Source organism: Thamnophis elegans, chromosome 2 (genome assembly GCF_009769535.1).
Source record: "Thamnophis elegans isolate rThaEle1 chromosome 2, rThaEle1.pri, whole genome shotgun sequence".
Lineage (NCBI taxonomy): Eukaryota > Metazoa > Chordata > Lepidosauria > Squamata > Colubridae > Thamnophis > Thamnophis elegans.
In genome coordinates, this window is record NC_045542.1 from 51,876,395 (window position 1) to 51,901,209 (window position 24,815).

The 24,815-nt window shown below is 42.0% G+C and overlaps 1 protein-coding gene across 2 annotated transcripts in view; it reads left to right on the forward strand.

Annotated features, from left to right (window-relative positions):
- RAB37 (RAB37, member RAS oncogene family) overlaps positions 1-19,954 on the forward strand; it is a 30,156-nt gene extending 10,202 nt beyond the window's left edge. For both annotated transcript variants that reach the window (XM_032211459.1, XM_032211458.1), the window contains 7 exons: positions 2,995-3,036; positions 5,055-5,121; positions 5,821-5,873; positions 9,185-9,250; positions 14,945-15,001; positions 15,301-15,377; positions 16,137-19,954. In XM_032211459.1, coding sequence (XP_032067350.1) covers positions 2,995-3,036; positions 5,055-5,121; positions 5,821-5,873; positions 9,185-9,250; positions 14,945-15,001; positions 15,301-15,377; positions 16,137-16,242 — 468 coding nt within the window. In that variant the 3' untranslated portion in view covers positions 16,243-19,954. The remainder of the gene's footprint in view (positions 1-2,994; positions 3,037-5,054; positions 5,122-5,820; positions 5,874-9,184; positions 9,251-14,944; positions 15,002-15,300; positions 15,378-16,136) is intronic.
- The last annotated feature ends 4,861 nt before the right edge of the window (positions 19,955-24,815 follow it).

Sequence of the window (24,815 nt, forward strand, 5' to 3'; positions counted from 1 at the left end):
AGCTTCCATTCACTTTTGAGAATCTATTCATATGTAAAGCTTTTATTAAAAATTGTTCCTGTGCTGTCTCAGCTCAGCAGTTCAAAGCTTCAGAAGAACTCATTTCCCAGCCTTTTAAAAGCTTGTGTAAATGAACAGGATTTATTAACAAGCTCTAGTTACAATGTGAGAGAATGGGGTGGCTCAGTAGCTAAGATGCTGAGCTTGTAGATCAGAAAGGTCGGCAGTTCGAATCCTTAGTGCCGCATAATGAAATAAGCTCCTGTTACTTGTCCCAGCTTCTGCCAACCTAGCAGTTGGAAAGCATGTAAAAATGCAAGTAGAAAAATAGGAACCACCTTTGGTGGGAATGTAACAGTGTTCCATGCACCTTTGGCATTTAGTGATCCTGGCCACATGACCAAGGAGACATCTCCGGACAGTGCTGGCTCTTCAGTTTTGAAACGGAGATGAGCTCCGCCCCCTAGAGTTGGGAACGACTAGCACATATGTGCAAGGAGAACCTTTACCTTTTTTAGTGTACAATGTAAGGACCCTCCAGAGAATTCCTTTTTGTTTAAGGTCAGCACTTCCAGCAGGCTAATCTTGTAAAATGCTAGAGAGAAGTTTCCTGAGGATGGACTCCAGCAGGTGTCTGAAAGCTTAGAAGATTAAATCTTTGGTCCCAGTGACCGACCCAGATTGGATCTTGTCTTCACCTCTAGTAATTGTATGATGAAGCTTTTAAATTCTGGAAGAATGCTTTTGACTAAATAAACTTTATAACTAAAAAAGGGGATTGAAAACACTTTAAATGCATTTATTATATTATCTTTGATGGTTAGGATTAAAAAAATATGAACCAAACATTAATTGCCTTCTTCCTTTTGGCAACTAAACTAATGATAGCTCAACACTGGAATGTTTTGGTCAAAGTTCTTGGTTCAGAATAGTAACAGACAGAATGGTGACTATCTGGTTAATTGTTGGGTTTTAAAAGATCTCTAAAATATACTATATGCATAACTTGGATATCTTTTTCCAAGGATTAGTATGCATATCTGTTATGTGAATCAATTAAAATTATTTCAATATGTAGGAAACATGAGATAAACTCACAATGGAATGTCAGATATGTACCGTACATAGATAAGTAAAAATTTTATTTGATGAATTAAAGAGAAAAAATGTGTACTAAAGTATATGTTACAACTAGATAATGTGTAGTATGTACTGTCTCTCTCATGCCTAATTTTCTGAGATTAATCAAAACAACCTATTTGGTCATGATATTAAGTGTGCGGACAATCTAGGTTAAACTGACTTCCTCCAAATGGATAAGTTCTGGAATTCCTAGTTCATATGGCCAATGATAGCTCCAATTCATCTGGAAAAGACTATTGGGAAAGAGTAACTGGTCCTAGGAGATGTTTCATAATAAGTTAAGAAGAATATTGTAATAATTTGTAATATTAGGCACTGGGCATTTTAAAATAAAGCAATAAATAATTTGTGGAGGTGCCTCTAAGGCTAACTTTTGTGCTCCAAAATAATGTTTTGGTTCTGGTTGCGCTGAACCAAATCAAGCTTTTCCATATCATGTCAAATTCATATAGAACACATTATTTTTCTTTCCTCCCTAAATTATACTAGGTAGCTATATTCTATGTGCATTATAGTGAGCTGTGTGATAGCCCTTTGAGCTTGTCCAGACAGAAGCACAAACCATGAGTAGTAACACTAACTTTATTGTAAGGTAACAGAATCTTGCAAATTTGAAAAATTTCTGCCCTCCTTTACTTTTATTTTCCTCAAAACTAGGAAGAGTCCCTTCTGATATAGTTACCATGCTCTTCCTCCTGTTTCCCAAGGACATACACAATATAGTGTTCCCTTTTTTCATGTTGAAAAACTAAAGCCTCCCACAAGTTGAGCTGGACTTCCGATGACTTCATTGGATACATTCATGAAATTTTCTTAGGAAAGTACAGAAGTGTTTTTCCTCTGCCTTCTCCTAGGGGTTTTTTCCCACTTCACAATTTAGCCTATAGGTCTTTCTAATGTCTGCCTGCCCGCCCGCCCGCCCGCCCGCCCATCCATCCATCCATCCATCCATCCATCCATCCATCCATCCATCCATCCATCCATCCATCCATCTATCTATCTAAATGGCTGTGTGTGTGTATGTGTGTGTGTGTGTGTGTGTGTGTGTGTGTGTTCCAGCATAATATTTTATTCACATCAAAAGATATGATAATTGAGATCGGTAATATTGAATAATTAAACAATGAAAGATTAAAATTTAATATAAAGATGTATATTATTACTAGTATTATATAAGATTGTTAAATGATACAAATATGAATAATACTAATTATTTTTGTATGAAATGTATGATACTCAGGTACCACACTATTCACACACTGATGTGCAAAAAATAAAAAATAAATGAAGAAAAAGCATTGTCTTAGCTGATAGGGTTGCTTTGCATGCAATCCCAGTAAATATGATACATTTGATCCCCAAATTTTGGGCAAAGAACGACAACTAAATATATAATATTTGTTCATATCTGCTGCTTAGAGTCTTACCTAAAATCTCAGTGGACCAATTGTGCCAGCAATATGCATGAAGCTTAATGTCTATGGAGATTCTTAGTCATCCAGGTCATGATTGTCCCAAAGGTGCTTTTTTTTCCTCCCAAGAGGTAACAGGACTTTCTGGTTTTTCCTTGAAGACATTTCGCTTCTCATCCAAGAAACATCTTCAAAGAAAAACCAGAAAGTCCAGTTGCCTCTTTGAAAAAAAACACATTTGTGACATGCATGAAACTTGTTACCTTCTAGCTATTTAGTGATTGTTGCATGGAACTTTAAATTGGAAGTTATAGAAAATCATGAGAAAGGAACTTAGCTGTTTGTTTTCTCACAGGTGATCTTAAAAACTCAAAACTGAATATAGAGTTCTTGTCAATTTGCTGTTTTTATAAATGTGGGGTCTTTTTGTTTCTTACAGAATAAAGTGGTAACAGTGGATGATGTAAAAGTGAAACTGCAGGTAGGTCTGATTGATACATCAAAATTGCATTTTCTAAATACCCTTGTTCCATTTTTTCTAGTCTGAAAAAGGCCTCCTATATATTCAGTTACTGTGAGACAAGCCGTTTTTCTCCATTCAAGGCTTCAGCTATTACATTTCCGCTTGGCATGTGGAAGTATAAGCCATAGATGTGGCTGACTTCCAATGAAATCCTGCTTTCCAACAAAGCATTCTCTGTATCGGCTCCTTGCTAATCCCATGTGGCAAAATCAGCCCTGAATCCAAATTAAATTGGGAACAGGAAATCTGTGTCATCCAAGAGTCCTTGAAATTATTGGTAGCTGTTCACTCAGCACCTTTTTTTGGGTGGGGGGGAGGAAAAAAAAAGGTTTGCTACCAGCTTATAGATGTCCTCAAATTGTGTGCAAATTTCCCTACACAAGATTGTATTTTTACAAAGGTAATATATATGATTTTGTTTTACCTCATGTGCAGTCTCTTCCTCATTCAGTTGATGTTTATCTTTCTTTGATCAGATAACCAACCTATTATTCATGAGATTTATTTAAGTATTTTTAGCATTATAGGATTGCCCAATGCCAGAGGATTCTGGGGCAACGTACATCATTAAAAACAAATAGAAATAAAAATAAGAACAATGCATTGTATATTTTGGAACAAAACATTTTCTTTCTTTCTTTCTTTCTTTCTTTCTTTCTTTCTTTCTTTGTATGTATGTATGTATGTATGTATGTATGTATGTATGTATGTATGTATATATGTATATAACCCCCTGGTATGCCCAAATATATTTCAAGCTATTTCAAGATCTATTTCAAGCTATTTAGAACCTTGTGGCTTAGTGGTTAACACATCTGCCTAATATGTAATACAGCTCAGGTTCGAGTCCCAGTAAGGGTATGGTTAGTTGATGAGCGCTAAATAGCTTGAAATACACCTATACTAGTCTCCCTTTATTTATTTATTAGCACAAATACAACATATATGAAATATCTATCTATCTATCTATCTATCTATCTATCTATCTATCTATCTATCTATATATATATATATATATATATATATAGGGTTTCTGTCGTGATGAGCCGATGGACAGAGAATAATGGAAGCAGTTAGCTTCCTCCCATAATTGGGGCATACCAGGGGTTGTGACACTATATATATATATATATATATATATATATATATATATATATATATATATATATATATATATATATATATATATATATATATATATATATATATATATATATATATAGTATATATATATATATAGTATATATATATAGTATATATATATATATATATATATATATATATGTATATATATATATATATATACACACACACATACATACACACACACACACACACACACACACACACACACACACACACACACATCTACTCTCTGCCACCCATTTCACAGTTCAAGGCAGAGTTATACAGAGCAGGCAGAAATTATTATAGATGGGTCACTCCTTATATAGCCCTGATGGTGACCAGCGTTTTGTCTTTCTCTGTGAAACAGGGGCTATGATTGCAGATCTGTAAGTTCTGAAATATTTTTTCTAAATTAAATTGAATTCATTGCATAGCCCTAGTTATACTGTATATGAACAATTTCATATATTGGCACTGGTGGTAGTGTGTGCCTGAAAATGTGAGAGTTATTTATTTGCAAATTTCTGGATTCCCCCCCCCCAAAAAAAAAATCCTGCTGGATTCATGAGATAGTTGTATTTAAGTCTTTTACATTTGCATTATCACTTCCATATGCTGAATTGAATTCTGTAATGCTATCACATAGTTCATTTGTATTCTCTTATTTGGAAGGGGAAAAAAACTATCTTGATTCTAATAGACCTAATTCAGAGAACTATTCAAGAATATCATTTGGCATGTACTGTCTGTGAATTTTGGTTGCACTAATATTTGTTTCACATCTGGGCTTCTCTAATGGAATACAATGAAGAATGTTTCCTTGATTTTCTGTCTTTGCCTTATTGCAGATTTGGGACACAGCTGGTCAGGAAAGGTTCCGGAGTGTAACACACGCATACTACCGTGATGCACAAGGTTGGTCCTCTACAATGCTGCCTTCCTTCATCTCAGATTGAATCAGAGTTGATGGGGTGATAAGTGGAGTAGCTCTTTCATTGCTCAGATCTAACACCAAGTGATAATGCCACTGTTTGATATATTAATATGTATTATTCAATATATCAGCAGTGTGCAATATTTTGAGTTTGAAATAGCTTTTTGGAGCATTCCAAGCTTAAAACGAAATGTGTGTGTGACGTAAGGTTTGTTAAGAGCGAGAACAAACCTACTCTGAATATGTGCATGGAATGTTTTAAGGGGATTATTTTGTATCAAGCTCAAAACAAAAGGGGTTTTCTGTTTTTTCTCCATCCAACTATATTTATGACATCGCTCATCTCTTTCCCTTCTCCTTTGTATCTTTCCTGAAATGCAAGAGAATTGAAATCTGATGCATCTCATAGGCACTATGTTGAAATGGCTGGTATAGCTATGACTTGTGTATGGACAACATTAGATTTAATCGCCACAGTTTTTCATCAAACATATTATGTTGAACAAGGGTGGGAATGTGCCTGTGGATTGAGATTGCCAACAGATTTACATAATCGAAGTTCAGGATAGAGGGATTCATAGTTTGAATTGATCTGCGTGGTCACATGTGTTCTCAGTAGCTTGATAATTTTAGAAAATTACAAAATCATCAAATAGCACATATTTCTCTTTCTTTTCCAGCTCTCCTCCTCCTTTATGATATCACCAGCAAAGTCTCCTTTGACAGTATTCGGGTGAGTATTTCATGCCTACTGTTGAATCAAGATGGTCTACCAGCCTTTGCTCACACAGGAGTCAAATAGCAAGCTAAAGTTGTAATCTGATTAGTAAACATATCCTGGTTTTAGGTGTTCTTGTGTCTCGGTTTCTAAATGCACTGGGTTGTACAGGAATCAGCAAAGAGACAAAAAGGATCACCTGCCCTTGAAAAGCCAAGAATTTTAAAAGATGGGAATAAAATATTTTCAATAACTCAGTGCTGATAGGAGGCATAATGGCTCGGTGGTTAAACACACTGGGCTAAACACAGAGATGAAAAGCTGACAGCCCAGGTTTGAGATCTGAGACTTGTGCAATGGAATGAGCTCCCATTACTTGCTCCAGCTCCTGCCAAGCTAGCAGTTCAAAAGCATGCAAATGGGACTAGATAAATAGGTATCACTTTAATGGGAAGTTAACAGTGTTGTGTGTGCCTCAGCATATAGTTATGCTGGCCATGGAAATGTCTTCAGACAATACTTGCTTCCTTAGCTAAGAAAAGGAGATGAGCACCACCCCCTGGAGTCATATACAACTGAACAGGGGAAAGTACTGCTTTTTGCAGTACTGATATAAACTTTATTTGGGTAAGAATATGTGCTATATCTCGGTGCTTCATACTTCACAAAGAGAAAACATTCCTGCCCCAAAGAACTAGCAGACTACAATTTGTAGAGGACAGATGAAGAAGAAAAGGGAGAATCAGACTAAAAACAAAAAGAGAAATCCATATGTATTTCATATTATTTGCAATTGGTTGTCAGGAATATGGGCACTTCCATGTAACTGCCACATTCCTGCTCCAAACCTTCAGAATAAATTTTTGAAATACTTTGCAATTCTAATCAGTTTATCAGTTTATCAGTTTATTGGGATTTATATGCCGCCCTTTTCCCTGAGGGGACTCAGGGCGGCTTACAACCACAGGGGGGGGAGGGGGGGTGCAAGGTCAAAAACAAAACAATATGTGAACAAAGAAAGATAGTAAAACACAACTTTCATTCAACAATCAAACACTCGGGCGGGTGAATTGGAAGCCTATCCCCAGGCCTGCTGGGAGAGCCAGATCTTGAGGGCTGCGCGGAAGGTCTGGATAGTGGTGAGGGTACGGATCTCCATGGGGAGCTCGTTCCACAGGGTCGGAGCAGCAACAGAAAAGGCTCTCCTCCGTGTGGTCGCCAGTCGGCATTGACTGGCAGATGGGATTCGGAGGAGGCCCAGTCTGTGCGATCTAATTGGTCGATTTAGGGAAGTAATCGGCAGAAGGCGGTCTCTCAAGTACTCAGATCCACTACCATGGAGTGCTTTAAAGGTGGTCATCAGTACCCTGAAGCGCACCCGGAGACCAACAGGTAGCCAGTGCAGCTCGCGGAGGACAGGTGTAACGTGGGCGAACCGCGGTGCGCCCACTATCACTCGCGCGGCTGCATTCTGGACTAGCTGCAGTCGCCGGATGCACTTCAAGGGCAACCCCATGTAGAGCCCATTGCAGTATTCCAGTCTAGAGATCACAAGGGCTCGAGTGACTGTTGTGAGAGCCCCCCGGTCTAGGTAGGGCCGCAACTGGCGGACCAGGCGAACCTGGGCAAATGCCCCCCTGGTCACAGCTGACAGCTGGTGATCAAAAGTCAGCTGTGGGTCCAGGAGGACTCCTAAGTTGCGGACCCTATCTGAGGGGTATAAAATTTGACCCCCCAGCCTAAGCGTTGGTATATTAGCCAAATTATTGGGGGGGAAGCACAACAGCCACTCGGTCTTGTCCGGGTTGAGTACCAGTTTGTTAGCACTCATCCAGTTCTTAACGGCCTCCAGACCCCGGTTCATCACGTCCACCGCTTCATTGAGTTGGCACGGGGCGGACAGATACAATTGCGTATCGTCCGCATATTGGTGGTATTTTATCCCGTGCCTCCGAATGATCTCGCCCAGCGGTTTCATGTATATGTTAAATAGTAGGGGGGATAAGACCGAACCCTGCGGCACCCCATATTTTAGGGGCCTCAGGGACGATCTCTGCCCCCCGACCAACACCGACTGCGACCTGTCCGAGAGGTAGGAGGAGAACCACCGCAAAACAGTGCCTCCCACTCCCACCTCCCGCAGTCGTCGCAGAAGGATACCATGGTCGATGGTATCGAAAGCCGCTGAGAGGTCAAGGAGAACCAGGATGGACGCATAGCCTCCATCTCTGGCCCTCCAGAGATCATCGGTCAATGCGACCAAAGCGGTTTCTGTGCTGTAACCAGGTCTGAAGCCGGACTGGAAGGGGTCAAGATAGCTAGCTTCCTCCAAGGCCCGTTGGAGCTGAAAGGCCACCACCTTCTCAACAACCTTCCCGATAAAGGGGAGGTTGGAGACAGGACGAAAGTTGTTTAAAATGGCTGGATCTAACGATGGTTTCTTCAGGAGGGGTCTCACCACCGCCGTTTTAAGTACGGCGGGGAAGTGCCCCTCCCGAAGGGAGGCGGTGACAACCGCCTGGATCCAGCCATGTGTCACCTCCCTGCTGTTGGCAACCAGCCAGGAGGGACACGGGTCCAGAATACAAGTGGAGGCACTTACAGCTCGAATGGCCCTGTCCACATCCCCAGAGGCAACGTCCTGGAACTCAACCCAGAACTGGTGTGGCAAGTGATCCTCCTGTGTCTCAGCTGGATCTACTGCGGTGGAGTCCAAGTCCGATCGAAACCGAGCTACTTTGTCCGCCAAGAATTGAGCATAATCCTCAGCCCTACCCTGCAAGGGGTCTCCCGCAATAGCCAGCATGGACAAAATGCTGAGCTGTCAAGAGCTGACTGCTAAGGAGATTACAAACTAATAAAAATAAAAATGGGTGCCCAGATAGGACTCTGTTCCTGATCCTTGTCCTACTTTAGACTGAATGATATTTTGAAAAATGGGACTAGTTACTGGGGGGGGGGGGGGGGGGGGAGAGATCTGTGAAATGTCTGCCTCCTTGGCCAGATAGGCAGCTGTAAGGCCAGCAGGGAACACTGGTGCCTTAAACTCTGTGGGGGTCATGGGAAGTCTGGGAAATGGGTGTAGTTTTAAAGTTCCTTCCAATGGGAAACTGCCCCCAAGCCCCAGCACATCTCATGCAAAACTGGCTCAACTGCCAAAAGGGACAGTACCCCAAACCATGTGAGACTAAGAACTGATTGCTGTATGCAAAAGGCAAATCAGCAGCAAGATGACAAGACAGGATGAGTGAAGTCGGTCAAGCCTTGATGTTTGGTGTTTCTTCTCACCTATGTTTTGTCTCATTACATTCAACATTCCCTTGCAGGCTTGGCTCACAGAAATCCATGACTATGCCCAAAAGGATGTGGTTATCATGCTTCTGGGAAATAAGGTATGTAATTTTGATTGATAATACAAATTTATGCTGTCATGAAGACACTTTCCAGCTTTTTTGGCTCTTAATGGTCTCATTGTGAGAAATGTTTAATTAATCATAGTGTGCTTCACATATTTTCTGTTGTGATCAGCTCATAACCCAAGATTGAGGAACCTGGATCGTCCTGATTGGTGGAGAGCCATAAATTTCCCATGCCTTTTACAAATGAATTCTTCATCCCATTTTTGCTTTATGGCCAATGAATGAAGATGCTTCCTACTCTTGGGTGCATTATGAGTTTTCTTGGGGCTGCCATTCCTTTCTGAGTTGCTTTGCATGTTATAATCCCTAACCTTTCATTAGATCAGATGTAGTTTTCTAACCTTGCTGAGAATTATATATTTATAAATAAATATATGTATCTGTATGCTTTCATGGCACTGTAAGCCACCTAGAGTCACTTTGGATAGTGAGATGAGAGGTATGTAAATTTAATAAACAAATAAACAATCGCTCTGCAGCAGGTCTGTGCAGCCTTTCAACAAGGTAATTTTGGATGCAGTTCTTGAAAGCTGCAAAGTAATGGCTTGATATCTTAGCTCACCTGTTGAGAGGCTTCACCGGCGACATTTTCCTTGGAAGAATTGCTGTAAAGCAGCTTGTGAAATGATTTGCAGATTTGCTTATTCCAAACCATTAATAGAAGATCATTGTGCATAATATTTCTAGAAGGCATAAAAAAAAAGTTTTCAACCAGTAGAGCCAAACAGGTATGAAATATAAGACTCTTGGGACATTTTTTTTCCTCAGACCAAATATATCCAGGATAATAATAATTATGCAGGATGACATTAGATTGTGTTCTGAACAAGATGGTTCCAAGAATAGTGGGACAGATAGCATCAAAGCAGACTTGCTAATGCTTGGACTACTGGGAACATGGATGAGCACTTCAGGGAAATAACAGTGCTTAGGCTTTTCCAGGATTCTGAGCTGGGGTGGCGCACTGGTTAGAGTGCAGTACCGCAGGCTACTTCTGCTGTTTGCCAGCTGCCAACAATTTGACAGATCAAATCTCGCCAGGCTCAAGGTTGACCCATCCTTCCATGCTTCCAAGGTCAGTAAAATGAGGACCCAGATTGTTGGGGGCAATAGGCTGACTCTGTAAACCGCTTAGAGAGGGCTGTAAAAGCACTGTGAAGCGGTATATAAGTCTAAGTGCTTATTGCTATTGCTATGGCTATTCCCTAGAGCCCCCTTTTTGGATGGCCAACTAAGGGTCATCAAACTCCTGCAAGCCCCAGCTCAGCAAAGCATATTCCACTAAAGCAGGGGTGTCAAATTGCTGGATGTGTCGCATGCAGGCCGCACCCACCTCAGCTCTGCGAAGGGGAAAAATGTCACAAAAGTCACATGATGGCAACGAGTTTTACACCCATGCACTAAGGCATCCTTGTTTCACTCAGATAATGTTTCCTCCAACTCTCCAAGAGCTTAGTGATTAAGGCACCAGGTTAGAAAGCAGAAGATCATTAATTCTAGCCCTGCTTGGCTATGAAGGGTACCTGGGTGACTTTGGGCCAGTCACTGTCTCTTGGCCCAACCCACCACACAGGGTTGTTCTGGGGAAGGAAGGAGGAGGAGGAGGAAAGTATATTGGATATGTTTGCCACCTTATTTTCAAAAATGATAAACGTGGGATACAATCAAACCAACACCTAAACAAAAGCACTAAAATGTCTGATTTGCCTTTTCTATTGTTTTGAATTTTCCTGAAAACCAATGAAGCGGTTTTTTGACACCTATTATTCAACAACACTCTGCTCTTACTTCCCTTTCAGGAAATTGAAAACTTTATGCCCATGACTGGGAAATAGAGCTTAGGTTTGGCTTATTTGAAAGACGCTTAGCTGAATATATTTATACACTCCTACACACACAAAAACACATCGGTTTTCTGAGTGTGACGTTTTATTTTAACTCTGCTTTGCTTTAAATCATGAAGTCTCCCAAACAAATGGCTCCTTTCCCCTTTTTTCTCCCTTTAAAAGAAGTGACAGCTCCAGTTAGATATATGACATAAGCCTTAATTATCTCATTCCATGAGACCAAGGGTCATTTCACACAACTCCTGCCTTGTGTCAGAGGGTCAATGCATATCACTTCATTTGCTCTGAAAAGACAATGTGCAACTGTTGGTGTTAAAAACATCACCCATGGTTTGTATAAGACAAAATGGGGGGGGGGGAGTTTTTAAAAAAACTGCTAACACCCCCCCCCCCCAATCATTAGCTGCTCAGTGGCCAGATGTGATGGAGGAAGTGTTGGATTGCCAGATGCAGTTCTCAGACTTCACATATCTCAGGCCCCCAAATGCTGTTGGCATCACAAGTTTTTTTTTAATTTGCCAATCCACGTCCCAAGAGACAAGGGGGTGTTGCTAAAGAAGCATACCTGGTTCCTGGAATAAAGCAAAGACAAAGGGGATGAAATCAACATGCCAAGCATCACTGGTGGTCTACTAGGATGCCCAACTGAGAGCCGAGGTGGCGCAGTGGTTAAATGCAGCACTGCAGGCTACTTCAGCTGACTGCAGTTCTGCAGTTCGGCTGTTCAAATCTCACCGGCTCAAGGTTGACTCAGCCTTCCATCCTTCCGAGGTGGGTAAAATGAGGACCCGGATTGTTGGGGGCAATATGCCGACTCTGTAAACTGCTTAAAGAGGGCTGAAAGCCCTATGAAGCGGTATATAAGTCTAACTGCTATTGCTAACTCTTCAGGAAGAAAAGAAAGAGGAAAAACAGCCCTAGAGTAGGAAAGAATAGGTAAAAGTTCCCCTCGCACATGGTTCCTGACTCTAGGGGGCAGTGCTCATCTCAGTTTCAAAGCCGAAGAGCCAGTGCTGTCAGAAGACATCTCCGTGGTCATGTGGTCAGCATGACTAAACGCCGAAGGCAAACAAAACGCTATTACCTTCCCACCAAAGGTGGCCCCTATTTTTCTACTTGCATTTTTACGTACTTTCAAACTGCTAGGTTGGCAGAAGCTGGGACAAGTAACGGGAGCTCACTCCGTTACGCAGCGCTAGGGATTCGAACCGCCAAACTGTCGACCTTTCTGATCGACAAGCTCAGCATCTTGGCCACCGAGCCACCCTGAGGAAAGAATAAATTAGGGGGAAATGGCGTACCAAGGCAAAGGGCAGAGAGGGGAAGGGGGAGCAGCCTGGCAGTTTGCTGAGGGATCATTTTGGAATTTGGGCACTCCATGGAGTGTGATAGTGGTGAATACCCTTAGCTCGTATATAGGATTCGTTCTCTGAGGTTGTGTGTTGATTTCTGAATGTTTTGTTACCAGGTTAGGTAACATCTTCAGAGGAATTTAGGGGTTGTCAGTGTTGGTGTTCTTCTGCTTATAAAGACTTCTGACCCATAACAAGACCATCACAAGACTCTCACTTGACGTGACCCCAACCTAACTCATCACAAAACCCATCACGAAACCCTCTCCTAACGTGACCCTCATCTGACTTGATCTCCCCATCACAAGACCTACTGACCACAGAAGCCCTTATAAGCAGAAGAACATTGACACTGACATCCCTAAATTCTGCCAAAGATGTTGCCTAGCCTGGTAACCAAACCTTGGGAAACCAATCCACAAGCTTGGAGGGCGAATCTCTACCCTCACTCCAAGGAGATCTAGTAGGTCATCAGGAGACACAAACACTGCCAACTCTTTATTGACCACCTTGTGATCATCTGAGATTTTGCAGCCCACGTCTAGATGCAACAATTGTTTTTCAGGGCATGATTTCACAATTTGGTCTGACAAACATCCATCAATTCATTAAATAGTTTAGATGAAACAATGTTGTGTGGCAGATACAGTAAAGTAGGATTATGCAGTCCATGGACCTAAGATGGATTTTGTGCTGTGACTGCAAAATTCCTACGCAAGAGACCAGACCAGATCTCTTTGAATCCTGCTGCTTGGGAGGTGGAAATGTATCAGTAAGAGAAAGAACTTCAGACTTGCATTAAGAGCCACAATGCCTCAGAGCTTGGAATTTGCCTCCATTCTGGCCACTGTGTGCTCCCTGGCAGATTATGCCTTGAGGAAATATTTCTTTGACAATAAAAATATTGTGTGGCCATTCCAGTTTGGCAGAATGGTGGACACAAAATCATTTCATTCTGAAAACTGAATGTATACACTCAAGCATAGAAAAGAAAGAAAATCAGAAAATAAACAGGAGAATATTCTTGAATGGGGGGGCAACATTTCATTAAAAATGATTTTTGGGTTGGTGGTGGTGATGATAGTAAAATAATATTAAAGGTAAGGTATGCAGAAAATCCTTTGATGGGTTTTTGTAGCTTGCTTCTTTGCTGACCAAGGTGAGCCAGCAGGGGGCACTCTGAGACTGAAGCTTCATACCTTTGGAATTGCCCTGGAAGCAGGGCAATTTATGACATACCCTTCCCCCCTTATTCGTCAGTCCTCAAAAGCAAAGTCACCCACAGCTGGAAAGGCCAACAACTGACCAGCCTTGGAATATCAGAAAGTGTTCCTGTCAAGGCACCAGAAGATAAGCTCAAATTGGAAATAACTTACTTTTTTGCCATACTAGCACAAGCACAACTCCCTAACCGTGTCTACTGTTGCCACAGAAAGATCTAGGAGAAAAACATGTCAGGATTGAACCCGGGGATCTTTCATGCTCCCCAATGTGGATGTCCCTCATCTCAGCCTTTCCTGCTAGCAGAAAGCTTTGCGGTTATCTCCCCTTCTTCCTCTCTGGCCTACAAATCTCTCCACTGCTTCAGGGCTGCACAGAAAGGCCTAGTTTTCTGAACGGCTTAAAACCAAACTATTTATTTATTTAATTAGAAGTGAATGTATTGAATGGATAGCCTTTCTTTCTTTTTCTTTGACAATCAAGGCAATTTACAAAGTAAAATTGAATAGCAAATGGAGCGGAACTGAACGCGGACCAAACAATGGCACAACTGAAACATAACCAAAACATAATGTTCAAACTTTTAACAGTAATAAAACAAAGCATTAAAATCCTGGCAGAACGTTGGCTTTCACTATTCCTGTGCCTGAACTCCATTTGGAGTCAACACTGTATTTATCAGTGATAGAATCAACTGTGCAGTAGATAAATTTATTTGTTTTTGCTCCTTTGGTGATTTGCCTCAATTGCCAATTATTTATGCATACTTTATTGTTATAGATTGTTGTATGATGTCTTCAAGTGCTGTTAGCTGCCCAGAGCCATGAATTTAAGATGAGTTGTAAATATGAAGAGAAAGATGAGAGAGAGAGATGAGAGAGAGGAGGGAGGGGGAGGGAGAGAGGGGGGGGAGAGGAGGGATGGACTCAGAGCGAGAGAGACAGAGACAGACAGACAATTACCTGAGAGGAAACCTCTGGGAACCTAATTCTGTTGCTTTTCTTCCGGATGCATTTCTTTTTCAAATGTGAATTTTAGAACAAAATTAGTTAGAAGAAGAAGCAGAGTGAGGCTAAGATGGGCATTTTAGGGGAATTCTGCCTAGGATATTTAAAAATGTTTTTTTTTTGTCTCTATTTTTAAACCCCCTCCCCCCAGATAGAAATGCACTACTAAGGTATCCTGGTTATGTGTGCTTCAGCATTCTTCTTTGCTCTTCCCCACCCTTCCTGTCTTTCTATCTGCAGGCTGACATGAGCAGTGAGCGAGTTATCAGAACAGAAGATGGGGAATCCTTAGCCAGGGTAAGTGAACAAGTCCAAGTGTGACTGCCTCATAGCATAGCTGAGGTAGGTGATCCAAGCAATCTGCCTAATTTAAGAAAAAAAAGCCAACTATATCGGCAAACATCTCCCGTTAATGCAGAGCAGACAGTATCCTGGTCAACGGCTTAACCAAATAGCAAGATTTCCTGCCTCCTCTTTGGGATTAGTATTTTTAAAGTTCCAGGGCTTTTGTTAAGCTTCCAGCACAGGAATTCCAAAAAGGATTCATGTTTGCTGGCAAGATGTTGCCATTTTTTCTTCCTCTGTTTTCATTCCAGGAATACGGAGTGCCTTTCATGGAGACCAGTGCCAAGACTGGTATGAATGTGGAACTGGCATTTCTGGCCATTGCAAAGTGAGTAACAGCAGCAGATAGTTTGCCTTCCATCCCTGGGATTATAACAGCATTTGGAGAAGGCATTGAGCCTTCTTGATTTCATTTTATCAAGCCCTTCCATGACTTAAGGCTGGCCAGACTGGTAGGAATGAGCTCTGAAACATCAGGAGAATTTGGAAAAGAGGGGCTCAGGAAACCCAAGATAACTGGTCATTGGGTTGCTGTGAACTTTGTTAAGAAAAGGTTATCAGAGATGAGACCAAATAAAACTCAACCTTCAAAAATGTAAGGAATTCTCACTAGTATCCATAATCAGAAAATTATTCAGACCTTTGGCAGAAGTGTTAAATGGGGCAACCAAAATTACATACCTTTGTGAGGTTTTCCTTGAGAGTTCATCCCTCTCCTAACACTTTTTTTTCTTGGATGTTTCACAAACATCTCACCTATTTCTTTTTCCTCCCTTTTGCTGCTGCCCACTTATGCAATTTGTTCTGTTCTTTCTGGAACCCTTCGTAATCTTTGTGTTGAAATGAAGCATCCAAGAAATGGTGCACTGGAGCTAGTTTTCGAGGTCACAGCAGACCAGGAAGGAGTTGTGAGTGGCATCTATTTTCTGGGCACAGGTGGGGTAGACGTTAACATGCTTACTGTGTTTTAAGAAAGATGACATTTTCTCCTAGAAGTCCAGGAAAACATTTCTCTTTTCAAAAGTTTCAGAAGTTCCTTTTTAAAAAAATAATGTCTGAGCAGTGATTTGACCCTTTTGATTTCCAGGGAGCTCAAGCAGCGAGCGGTGAATCAGCTGGATGAGCCCAGGTTCCAAATCCACGACTACATTGAGTCGGAGAAGAGGCGGTCCAACTGCTGTACTTTTCTCTGAAGGAAGAAGGTGCTAAGACAGTCTGAATGAGCTACCGCTAAAGAGACCAAGGAGTAGGAGTGCCACTCAGGAGATGCCAGGGAAGGAAGGAAAGAAATTGGGAAGGGAGAGGGGGCTACTTCAAAGACATTACTTTTTAGAGAATCCTTTTAGAGACTGTACATAAGAAGTATATGTCTGTTGTTGGTTGCCACGTGTGGATGTGAAGGGAGAGAGTTAAGAATGCATGTGTGAAAGTATGCAAAGGCAATCGGGTTTTATAGTATTACTCAGGCCTATCATTCACTGGTAAGAGGAAAGGTATGGCCCACACCAAAGCAACTCTCTTAACTCTCACAGCCCTGCTCTTTGCATTGAAAAAAGAGGGGGGAGGTTGACCGGGATCTACACAGAAGGTCTCTCTCTCTTTCAAAGGCCATGGGAGACCTTTGGATAAAATAAAATACAAAAGGTTAATTAAAAGTATTGTCCTAAAAAGCCATGGTTTGTATGAATACTGAAACCAGCAGAAATATTCAGTAAAGTAAAAGTAGACAGATTTCCTTTGACCTTTGGCCTTTCCTGCTTCCCACACCCAAAGATCCTGCCAAGCTTCTCCTCCCTTCCTCCCTCCCTTAGCCCCAAGAAGGAGCTACAGGATCTAAGTGTGTATTTTTTTGTCCTGGTTGGAACATCAAGAAAATGCTGCTGACGGGGGTTAGGTGGGAGAGGGAGAGAGAGAGAGAGACCACTCTATTTTTATGATCATAAACAAAAGAAAGTGTTAGAAAGTTGACTGTTCGTTTTGATGGGGCAATGAAAAAACCATTTGGGAAAAAAGAAAAGTCAGCATGCTGGGTGTAACAGGACAGAAAGCCTTAGCATCTGCTCCTCAGATGAACAAGGCTGCCTCTGAGTTCCTTTCCCCGAAAACAACTGGGGATAAATGCATGCCATGAGTTTTTGGTCCCTTCTTACAAGCACATCTTGGGATTCTTCAGAAGAAGTGAATCTTTTTATAATTACCAAGCTCTCCATCCCAAACATTCTGGAAGGGGGGAAATTGTTTGAACTAAGCTCATTTCTGTCACATAACCATGTTTTATAAGCACATGTCATTTGGAATGGGCTGGGTGTTTCGCCATCATTCCAGTACACCCAACCACGTACATTCAAACAAACAGATGCAATCCAGGGGAAACTGCATGCATTGGCAGCCTATACATATACATATATATGAAGCATGTTGCTCCCAGATGAGAAGATTGTAACATTGGGTTGCAGTAGGATTTCTCTATAGTGAGTTGGTTCTGGATGGCATTCAGTGATCCTTCTGTCCTCTATTTTCTTTCCATTGGGTTGGTAGCTTATTGCCAGCTGTTCCCAACAGCTGTTCAACCAGGACAATCTCAACCAGATTGGTTTGCAGATTTCTTTCCAGGAGGGAGGAAGATGCGGAGCCCTTCTTCCAGCCAGTGAGGCACAGACAGGTCACATATAAACTGGTGAATGGCATTTGGATGCAAGGGAGACAATGGGGGGTGGGGATGATTGATTGGGTGAGGCTAGGGCCCAGAAGCAGTCTGTCTCTGAGCAATGCTTTGGTGTTAGGCTGAGACAACACAGAGAAATATCCAAGACCAAGTGCCAGGTTTTGTCTAACTGTGTTCAGATACACCACACTGTGTAATGCATTTTTGACTTGAATTTTCCTTACAAATTTAACTTGTCACCTATCTCACAACTGTCTTTCTTCTCCACTGCTTCTGGAAGTAAGCAACTAGTGGGTTGTGTCTGTCTAGATCAGAGTTCCCCAACCTTTTTGACTTTTCAGACCAGTGTGTGTGTGTGTGTAGGGAGAGGGGAGAGTTCCATACAAGTGGTAGGCAAGTGTGCATGTGCACAGCTCCATTTGCACAGGCGGTGGGCATGCACGCCCACCGCTCATGCAAATAGCAGTAGCACTTAAATTTGTATACCGCTTTGCACACGTGCTCGCCCACTGTTCACACAAGGGGGGATGCATTTGCACACAGGTGTGCTCACCTGCAACTTCTGTGACCTGATTCCAAATGGCTCAAGGCCCGGAGGTGTTGAGCGTTGCTGATCTAGCACAGCACGGTGGGCTTTGGTTTCTTTTTAAACCTTTCTAAAGTTTTTTTTTCCCTTTTCCTTTCTAAAGTTCCAAAATGTGATGTTATTTTTACTGATTGTCCCCAACACAATGTATCCCTCCCCCCTCACATTTCCTGGTTTTTTAAATCCGCGTGGGTTAGGCAGGAGCAATCCGTAGCCAGCCATGCTCCTTATATGTTATGCAAGGCAAGTGCAGCCAGCACTGTGGCAAGAAATGGAAGCCTTATCTGTGAAAGAGAGCTCTTCCTGGCAAAGCCCACATATTTGTTGCCCTGGCAGCATTCACAGCTTCCCAGAAGAACAACAGCCAGAGTGCCAAGATTTAAGAGAGGGGGGGGGTGGATTCTAGCAAAACGGAGCATAGTTTCATATTGCCTGCACCTTTCCTGGGTGTCTAATGCTGGACTCTGGCAAATGCATGATCTTTTCAGGTCTTTGTACAAGCTTAAGTACCTCGAGATCAAGAAAAGGAGTAATGTTACGGGGAAAAGAATACCATCATCATTGTCCTCTCCAAGATCTGCTCCTTTTTTTCCTCTCATCAGAAATTCAGCTCTCCTTTTTTTAGTGCCTGTGGGAAGGCACAAGTTCTGTTTCAGCTGTTTCCACGTTAAAATCATTAATTTTAACGTGCAATTGTGACCCAATACATCTAGGCTGTATAGCAGAAGTAGCCAATCCTTTGGGTCCACCGCACATTTGGAATTTGGGATTCTTTAGGAATGGGCTGCCCTGCGCAGATCTCCTGTTCACAAAATCACTTGAGCTGGTCTACGCCTTTGAAGGCTTGAAGGTATTGCAGCAAATAAATGCTGTGTTTTAAGCTGGCACCGTTGCTTTGCAACCTGTCGATTTTATTTCTTCTTTTTAAAAAAAGCATCTACCAAATGTACTCCAACTCGGTCTACTCCTTGCTTCAATTCAAAGAATCTCAGGTAACATTGTTGGGTTGAGGCTGCTGCCTAAAACCTTGGAGAAACTCTTACAGAATAGTAAGGGATGGTATAGACTGGCACTTTCATTTCTGCACTATATGTTTTCTGAAAATTGGATCATATATTTTGAAATGAACCTTATCCACTGCTTTGGCCTTAATTTGAGAATAATAAAAAAGGAATACTAGAAAGAAATAGGATTACATGGTTAAGAACTACCTACAACTACCTTGTAACTAGCTGTAATGTTAATCATTATCTGAGTGGGTGATAAATGGGTGCTGTTTGGGTGACAAATAAGATTGTGTGGCCATACATTGGAACAGGAGAGACAATGTGAGCTCCCTCCTTTGCTTTTGTTGTTAAGTTTCTTTTCTGCATTTTTTGTATAACAAATCTTTCTGCCTGATTCACCAGGCATTAGAGGGATCAATTTTCCAAAGAATTAAAAGGGGACATGAGGTATGTGGACTAGAGTATTTGATTGTACAACAGATTGTTGTTAAAAAAAAAAGGTTGATCTGCATTTTGATTTATTTTATTGTGAACTACTCTGGGGAAGCCTGTTTTTGAAGGGCAGCGTGCAAATAAATTACAGATGATTGTATATAGCTTTATACTAATATCCCCTATAAAATAAAGAAAATTGCTTCTTACTTTAACCAGAACTTATAGTCGTTCATTTGCTTGAAAGAAAGACCTTGATACATTTCTGCATTTTTTACAAAAACTCTGCTGTTACGATTTCTTTTGATGAAATACCTTTTTAGATTTGGGATAAATTCTACTAGCCTCTGAATGTAATTGCGGGACTTGAGAAACTGCCTCCCTCTCATGGTTGTAGAGCACTACAAGTAGTCTTCAATTTACAGTCATTTATTTAGTGACCATTATAAGTTACAACAGCCCTGAAAAAAGTGACATATGACCAGTCCTTAACAACTAATTGAGCCGCAGTGGCGCAGTGGTTAGAGTGCAGTACTGCAGGCTACTTCTGCTGATCGCCGGCTGCCTGCAATTTGGCAGATTGAATCTCACCAGCCTCAAGGTTGACTCAACCTTCCATCCTTCCGAGGTGGGTAAAATGAGGACCCAGATTGTTGGGGGCAACATGCTGACTCTGTAAGAGGGCTATAAAAGCACTGTGAAGCGGTATATGTCTATGTGCTACTGGCATCCCCATGGTTTTGTGACCAGAATTCAGGTGTTTGGCAATGACCTGTTCTTACATCAGTTGCAGCATCCCAGGGTCATGTGATCACCATTTGTGACCTTCCCAGATGGCTTCTGAGAGGCAGAGCCAGTGAAGAAGTTATATTACATTAACAACTGTATGGTTCATCTAATAACTGCAGGGATTCAGTTAACTCTGGCAAAAAAAGTTGTAAAATTGCATGTGATTCGCTTAACAACTGCCTTGCTTAGCAACAGAAAATTGAATCCCAAGTGTAGACTACCTATATAAGACCAATGAAGACAGTATCTTCAGAGAATCACCAAACATTTTTTCCCCAAGAGTTTTATCTTAAAGGGCTATAATGTTTTGGGCAACCAGCAAATAGCAAACAGAAAACTCTGAAATAGTTCTTTCCTTCTAGAGGTAGCCCAGATCTCTGGTAACTCTTCAAGCATTTTTTTTGCCAAGCAGAAATACCAAAATACTGCATTAATGTATAAATTCAAACCTTCCTACCCTCCTGTTGATTAGTTTTATTGACATCAATGATATCATAATCACCCATTAACCATTCATTTAAAATTTGAATAAAATGTAAGTATTTGTTTCATCTGTTGTGTGGATAATTGAAGACTGTTGAAAGTACCTATTCAAATCAATTGAGAGGCTAGGTCCTCTTACTGTGACCTTCCTTAGCAATCAGGGATCTCATAGGAAGAATGAAGAGACATATGGCAAGGAACTGCAAATTAGATTGGATTCTAGTTATACGAGAGGGGTGTGGTGGCTCAGTGGCTAAGACGCTGAGTGTGTCGATCAGAAAGGTCAGCAGTTCGGCGGTTCGAATCCCTAGTGCCGTGTAACGGAGTGAGCTCCCATTACTTGTCCCAGCTTCTGCCAACCTAGCAGTTTGAAAGCATGTAAAAATGCAAGTAGAAAAATAGGGACCATCTTTGGTGGGTATTCCGTGCACCTTCAGCGTTTAGGCATGCCGGCCACATGACCACGGAGACATCTTTGCACAGCACTGGCTTTTTGGCTTTGAAATGAAGACGAGCACCACCTCCTAGAGTTGGGAATGACTAGCACATACGTATGTGCGAGGGGAACCTTTACCTTTACTTATCTATATAATAAATTAATACAATACAATAGCAGAGTTGGAAGGGACCTTGGAGGTCTTCTAGTCCAGTGGTCCCCAACCCCCGGTCCGCGGACCGGTGCCAGGCCGCAGAGTACCTGGCACCGGGCCGTGCAGCGGCCGGGGGCCATGATCGCTGCAGCGGCCGGGGGCCATGATCGCTGCAGCGGCCGGGGGACATGATCGCTGCAGCGCAAAGGCTCCTGGGCCGTGCGCAAAGGCTCCAGGGAAGAGAGCCCCGCGCAGGTACGCAATCAATGTGTCGTCGCGAACAACGGTCCTCCACCCCTGCGCGCGCTCAGTGGGCCACGGTAAAATTATCAAAGGCTGACTGGTCCGCGGCGATAAAAAGGTTGGGGACCACTGTTCTAGTCCAACCCCGTGCCTAGGCAGGAAACCCTATACCTTTTCAGACAAATGGCTATCCAACATCTTCTTAAAGACTTCCAGTGTTGCAATAAGAATCTGAAGCAATGGCCTAACTCTGCATAAGCTTTACCAAGAATTCACTTGGTGGATCTATGTTAGGTGCAGACAAAAATTCCACAAATGTGAAGTCTTCAAGTGAAACTTGATTCATGAACATATCCAGTAGTGGTGGATGTGCTCATGTAGTTTGCGAGCACTTTCATGTACTGTTTTGACTTTCTAAGCTACTCCTGGATAGTTTTACATCCAAGTGCTAGTCTGATTTGATTCTTGTAAGTTTTTCTGAGAACAGCCTATCGTGCTCGTAATGAAACACATACCCTCTCATGCATCCCTTTGTGAACAACAACAAACGTGGTTTTTGATTTATAGCAAAGGAATTTTTTTTAAAGGCAAAAAGGTCTTCCCTATTTCACTTTAGTCAATCTGATTTATATTCTCTGATCCAGGAGTTTAAGTCAGGCACCCTAATCCTAAGCATACTTGTTCCGAAGTATATGACATTGGTGTTAGACTAAAAATCAGGGCTTTAGCTGGCTTAAAATATTCTTAAATTTAGGCTGCAATGCTTTTTACTTTATGAGTTTATTTTAAAACTCATGATAAGCTCATACAACATGTTGAGCCAAAATGAAGCAAACCCTTTTATAGGTTAGTGGAATGGGTAAATCCAGCCACTGAGTTCAATTGCCCAGTCCAGGGATGGCGAGCCTTTTTCTTATGGCGTGCCAAAATTGTGTATGCGCACACTGTCGCACATACTATCATGCACAAATATGTGCCCACACCAACTCAATCCTCCCCCCCACCTGCGCATGTGACCCCCACACGCATGAGCGCACGATCCCTCCCCAGGCACCAAATACTTTCCTGAAGCCTGGGGAGGATGAAAAACGACCCCAATGAGCCACCTGGAAGTTCGGGAACAAACTTCCGGTTGGACCTGTTTTTCACCCTCCCCAGCCTCCGAAGGCTTCCTTGAAGCAGGGGGAGGGTGAAAACAGCCTCCCCTGGCCCTGGTGGCTGGCATGCCAACAAATATGTCTTCATGTGCCACCTGTGACATGTGTGCCATAGGTTTACCATCAGGGGCCTAGCCATTATAGATGGCCTTCTAATCTAAAGCATGGATTTTTCATTAGACCATTTCTGAGATGGTGCATGGTTCATGATAATTACCAGATCTATCCCAACAAAATTGTCCATAGTTGAAATGTACAGTTCTGATTTTAATTACAATGTCTTAGTAAATCTCTTGTCATCCTCATTCAACTTTTTATTCCCAGATTCACTTCTGCTTTTTCTGCTGTTGACAACTGCTTTCCCATAATTAAATTGCACAGAGCTCTTATATTTTTTTTTACTGCCCAAGCCAATCTGGTTAGGATTTCACATCTGCATTCACTTTGGAATGCATACAGAATAAATCACACTGAGTACAGTGGGGATGGCTTTCAACAACCCAGGTATGCAGCTGAACTCTGTGTTCCCTAGGGAGAAGGGGAAGAAGATCCACATTATTAGTCATCTTTCTCCCACCACTGATTACACTGCTTGGTCCAACTATAGTGCATTGTATGCCTTCTTCCAGTTTTGCTCCTACAACTGCCCTTAGATGAGTTGAGAGAGACCCCCCCCCCCCCTTGAAGTCACCTTGTGAGCTCCAGCAACCATTGACTTTGCTCTCTCCAGTCCCAGCTCAACCATTTTTATCAACTACACCACACTGACTTTGGGAGGTACTTAAATATGCACAGAATTTCAGTCATGAGGGAGAGGCTACTCCTGACTGGAATTTGCCCAGCTGAGGCGAGTGGGTGTGGGAGAATCTGGGTGCACAATGCCTTTTCCAAGTAATAAGCACCCAGAGTTTCACTGACTTGTTTCATGGTCCAAAGGTGAAGGGGAAAAGTAAATAAAATCTGTTAAATTAAAACCCTCCTCCTCCTCCTCTTTCTCCCACTATTCTTTTACTGCAGACTTTAGCATTCTCCAGATGCCTTTCGCATCCCACTGGTGCCTTGTTGCTGTTGCTGGACTACAGTTTAGGCTGCCCGAACAATATTGCCTGTGCTTCCGAGAAAAGGCTCCTTTAAGCTTGTAAATGTAATGCTTGCAACTCAGTTTATCATTATCATCATCATCATCGTCGTCATTCAGAGCTCACTGCCGATAAAAACAGACCCAGAGTTTGCCCAGCTGAAGCTTTAACTTCAATGCTTCCACACTGAAGCTTCTATCTAGGCCAAAACATTTATCTTTTTTTCACCTTGTCTATCACTTGCTGGTATATTTTTAAGGCCATTAAAGTCCTTAAAGTTCAGGCAGGGAGGCTGAAATGTTGAGACCCGGTTTAGAGTAATGATTAAGGCAGTGATGGCTAGCCTTTTTGTCTTTGCGCGCTGAAAATATGCTTGCACCTCATTTTGGGTCCCAAAGGCCTCCTGCATAAGGTGACCAGATTTTTAGATTGGTAAAGAGGGACACCATTGACCGGGGGGAGGGGGCTTGATTAAAAATTTTATATTTTGTCAAACATGACCCCAGGACACTGAAACCATCATAAATACAAATCTGTTGCCAAACATCAAAATTTTGATCACGTGACCATGAGGATGCTGCAACGGTCGCTAAGTGTGAAAATGGTCGCTAAGTGTGAAAAATGGTCATCAGTCCCTTTTTTCAATGCCATTGTAACTTTGGTCACTAAATGAACTGTTTATGCTGGCTTACATTTTCAAGAGAGAGAAGCTAAACTCCTTGTTAGAATTGAAAT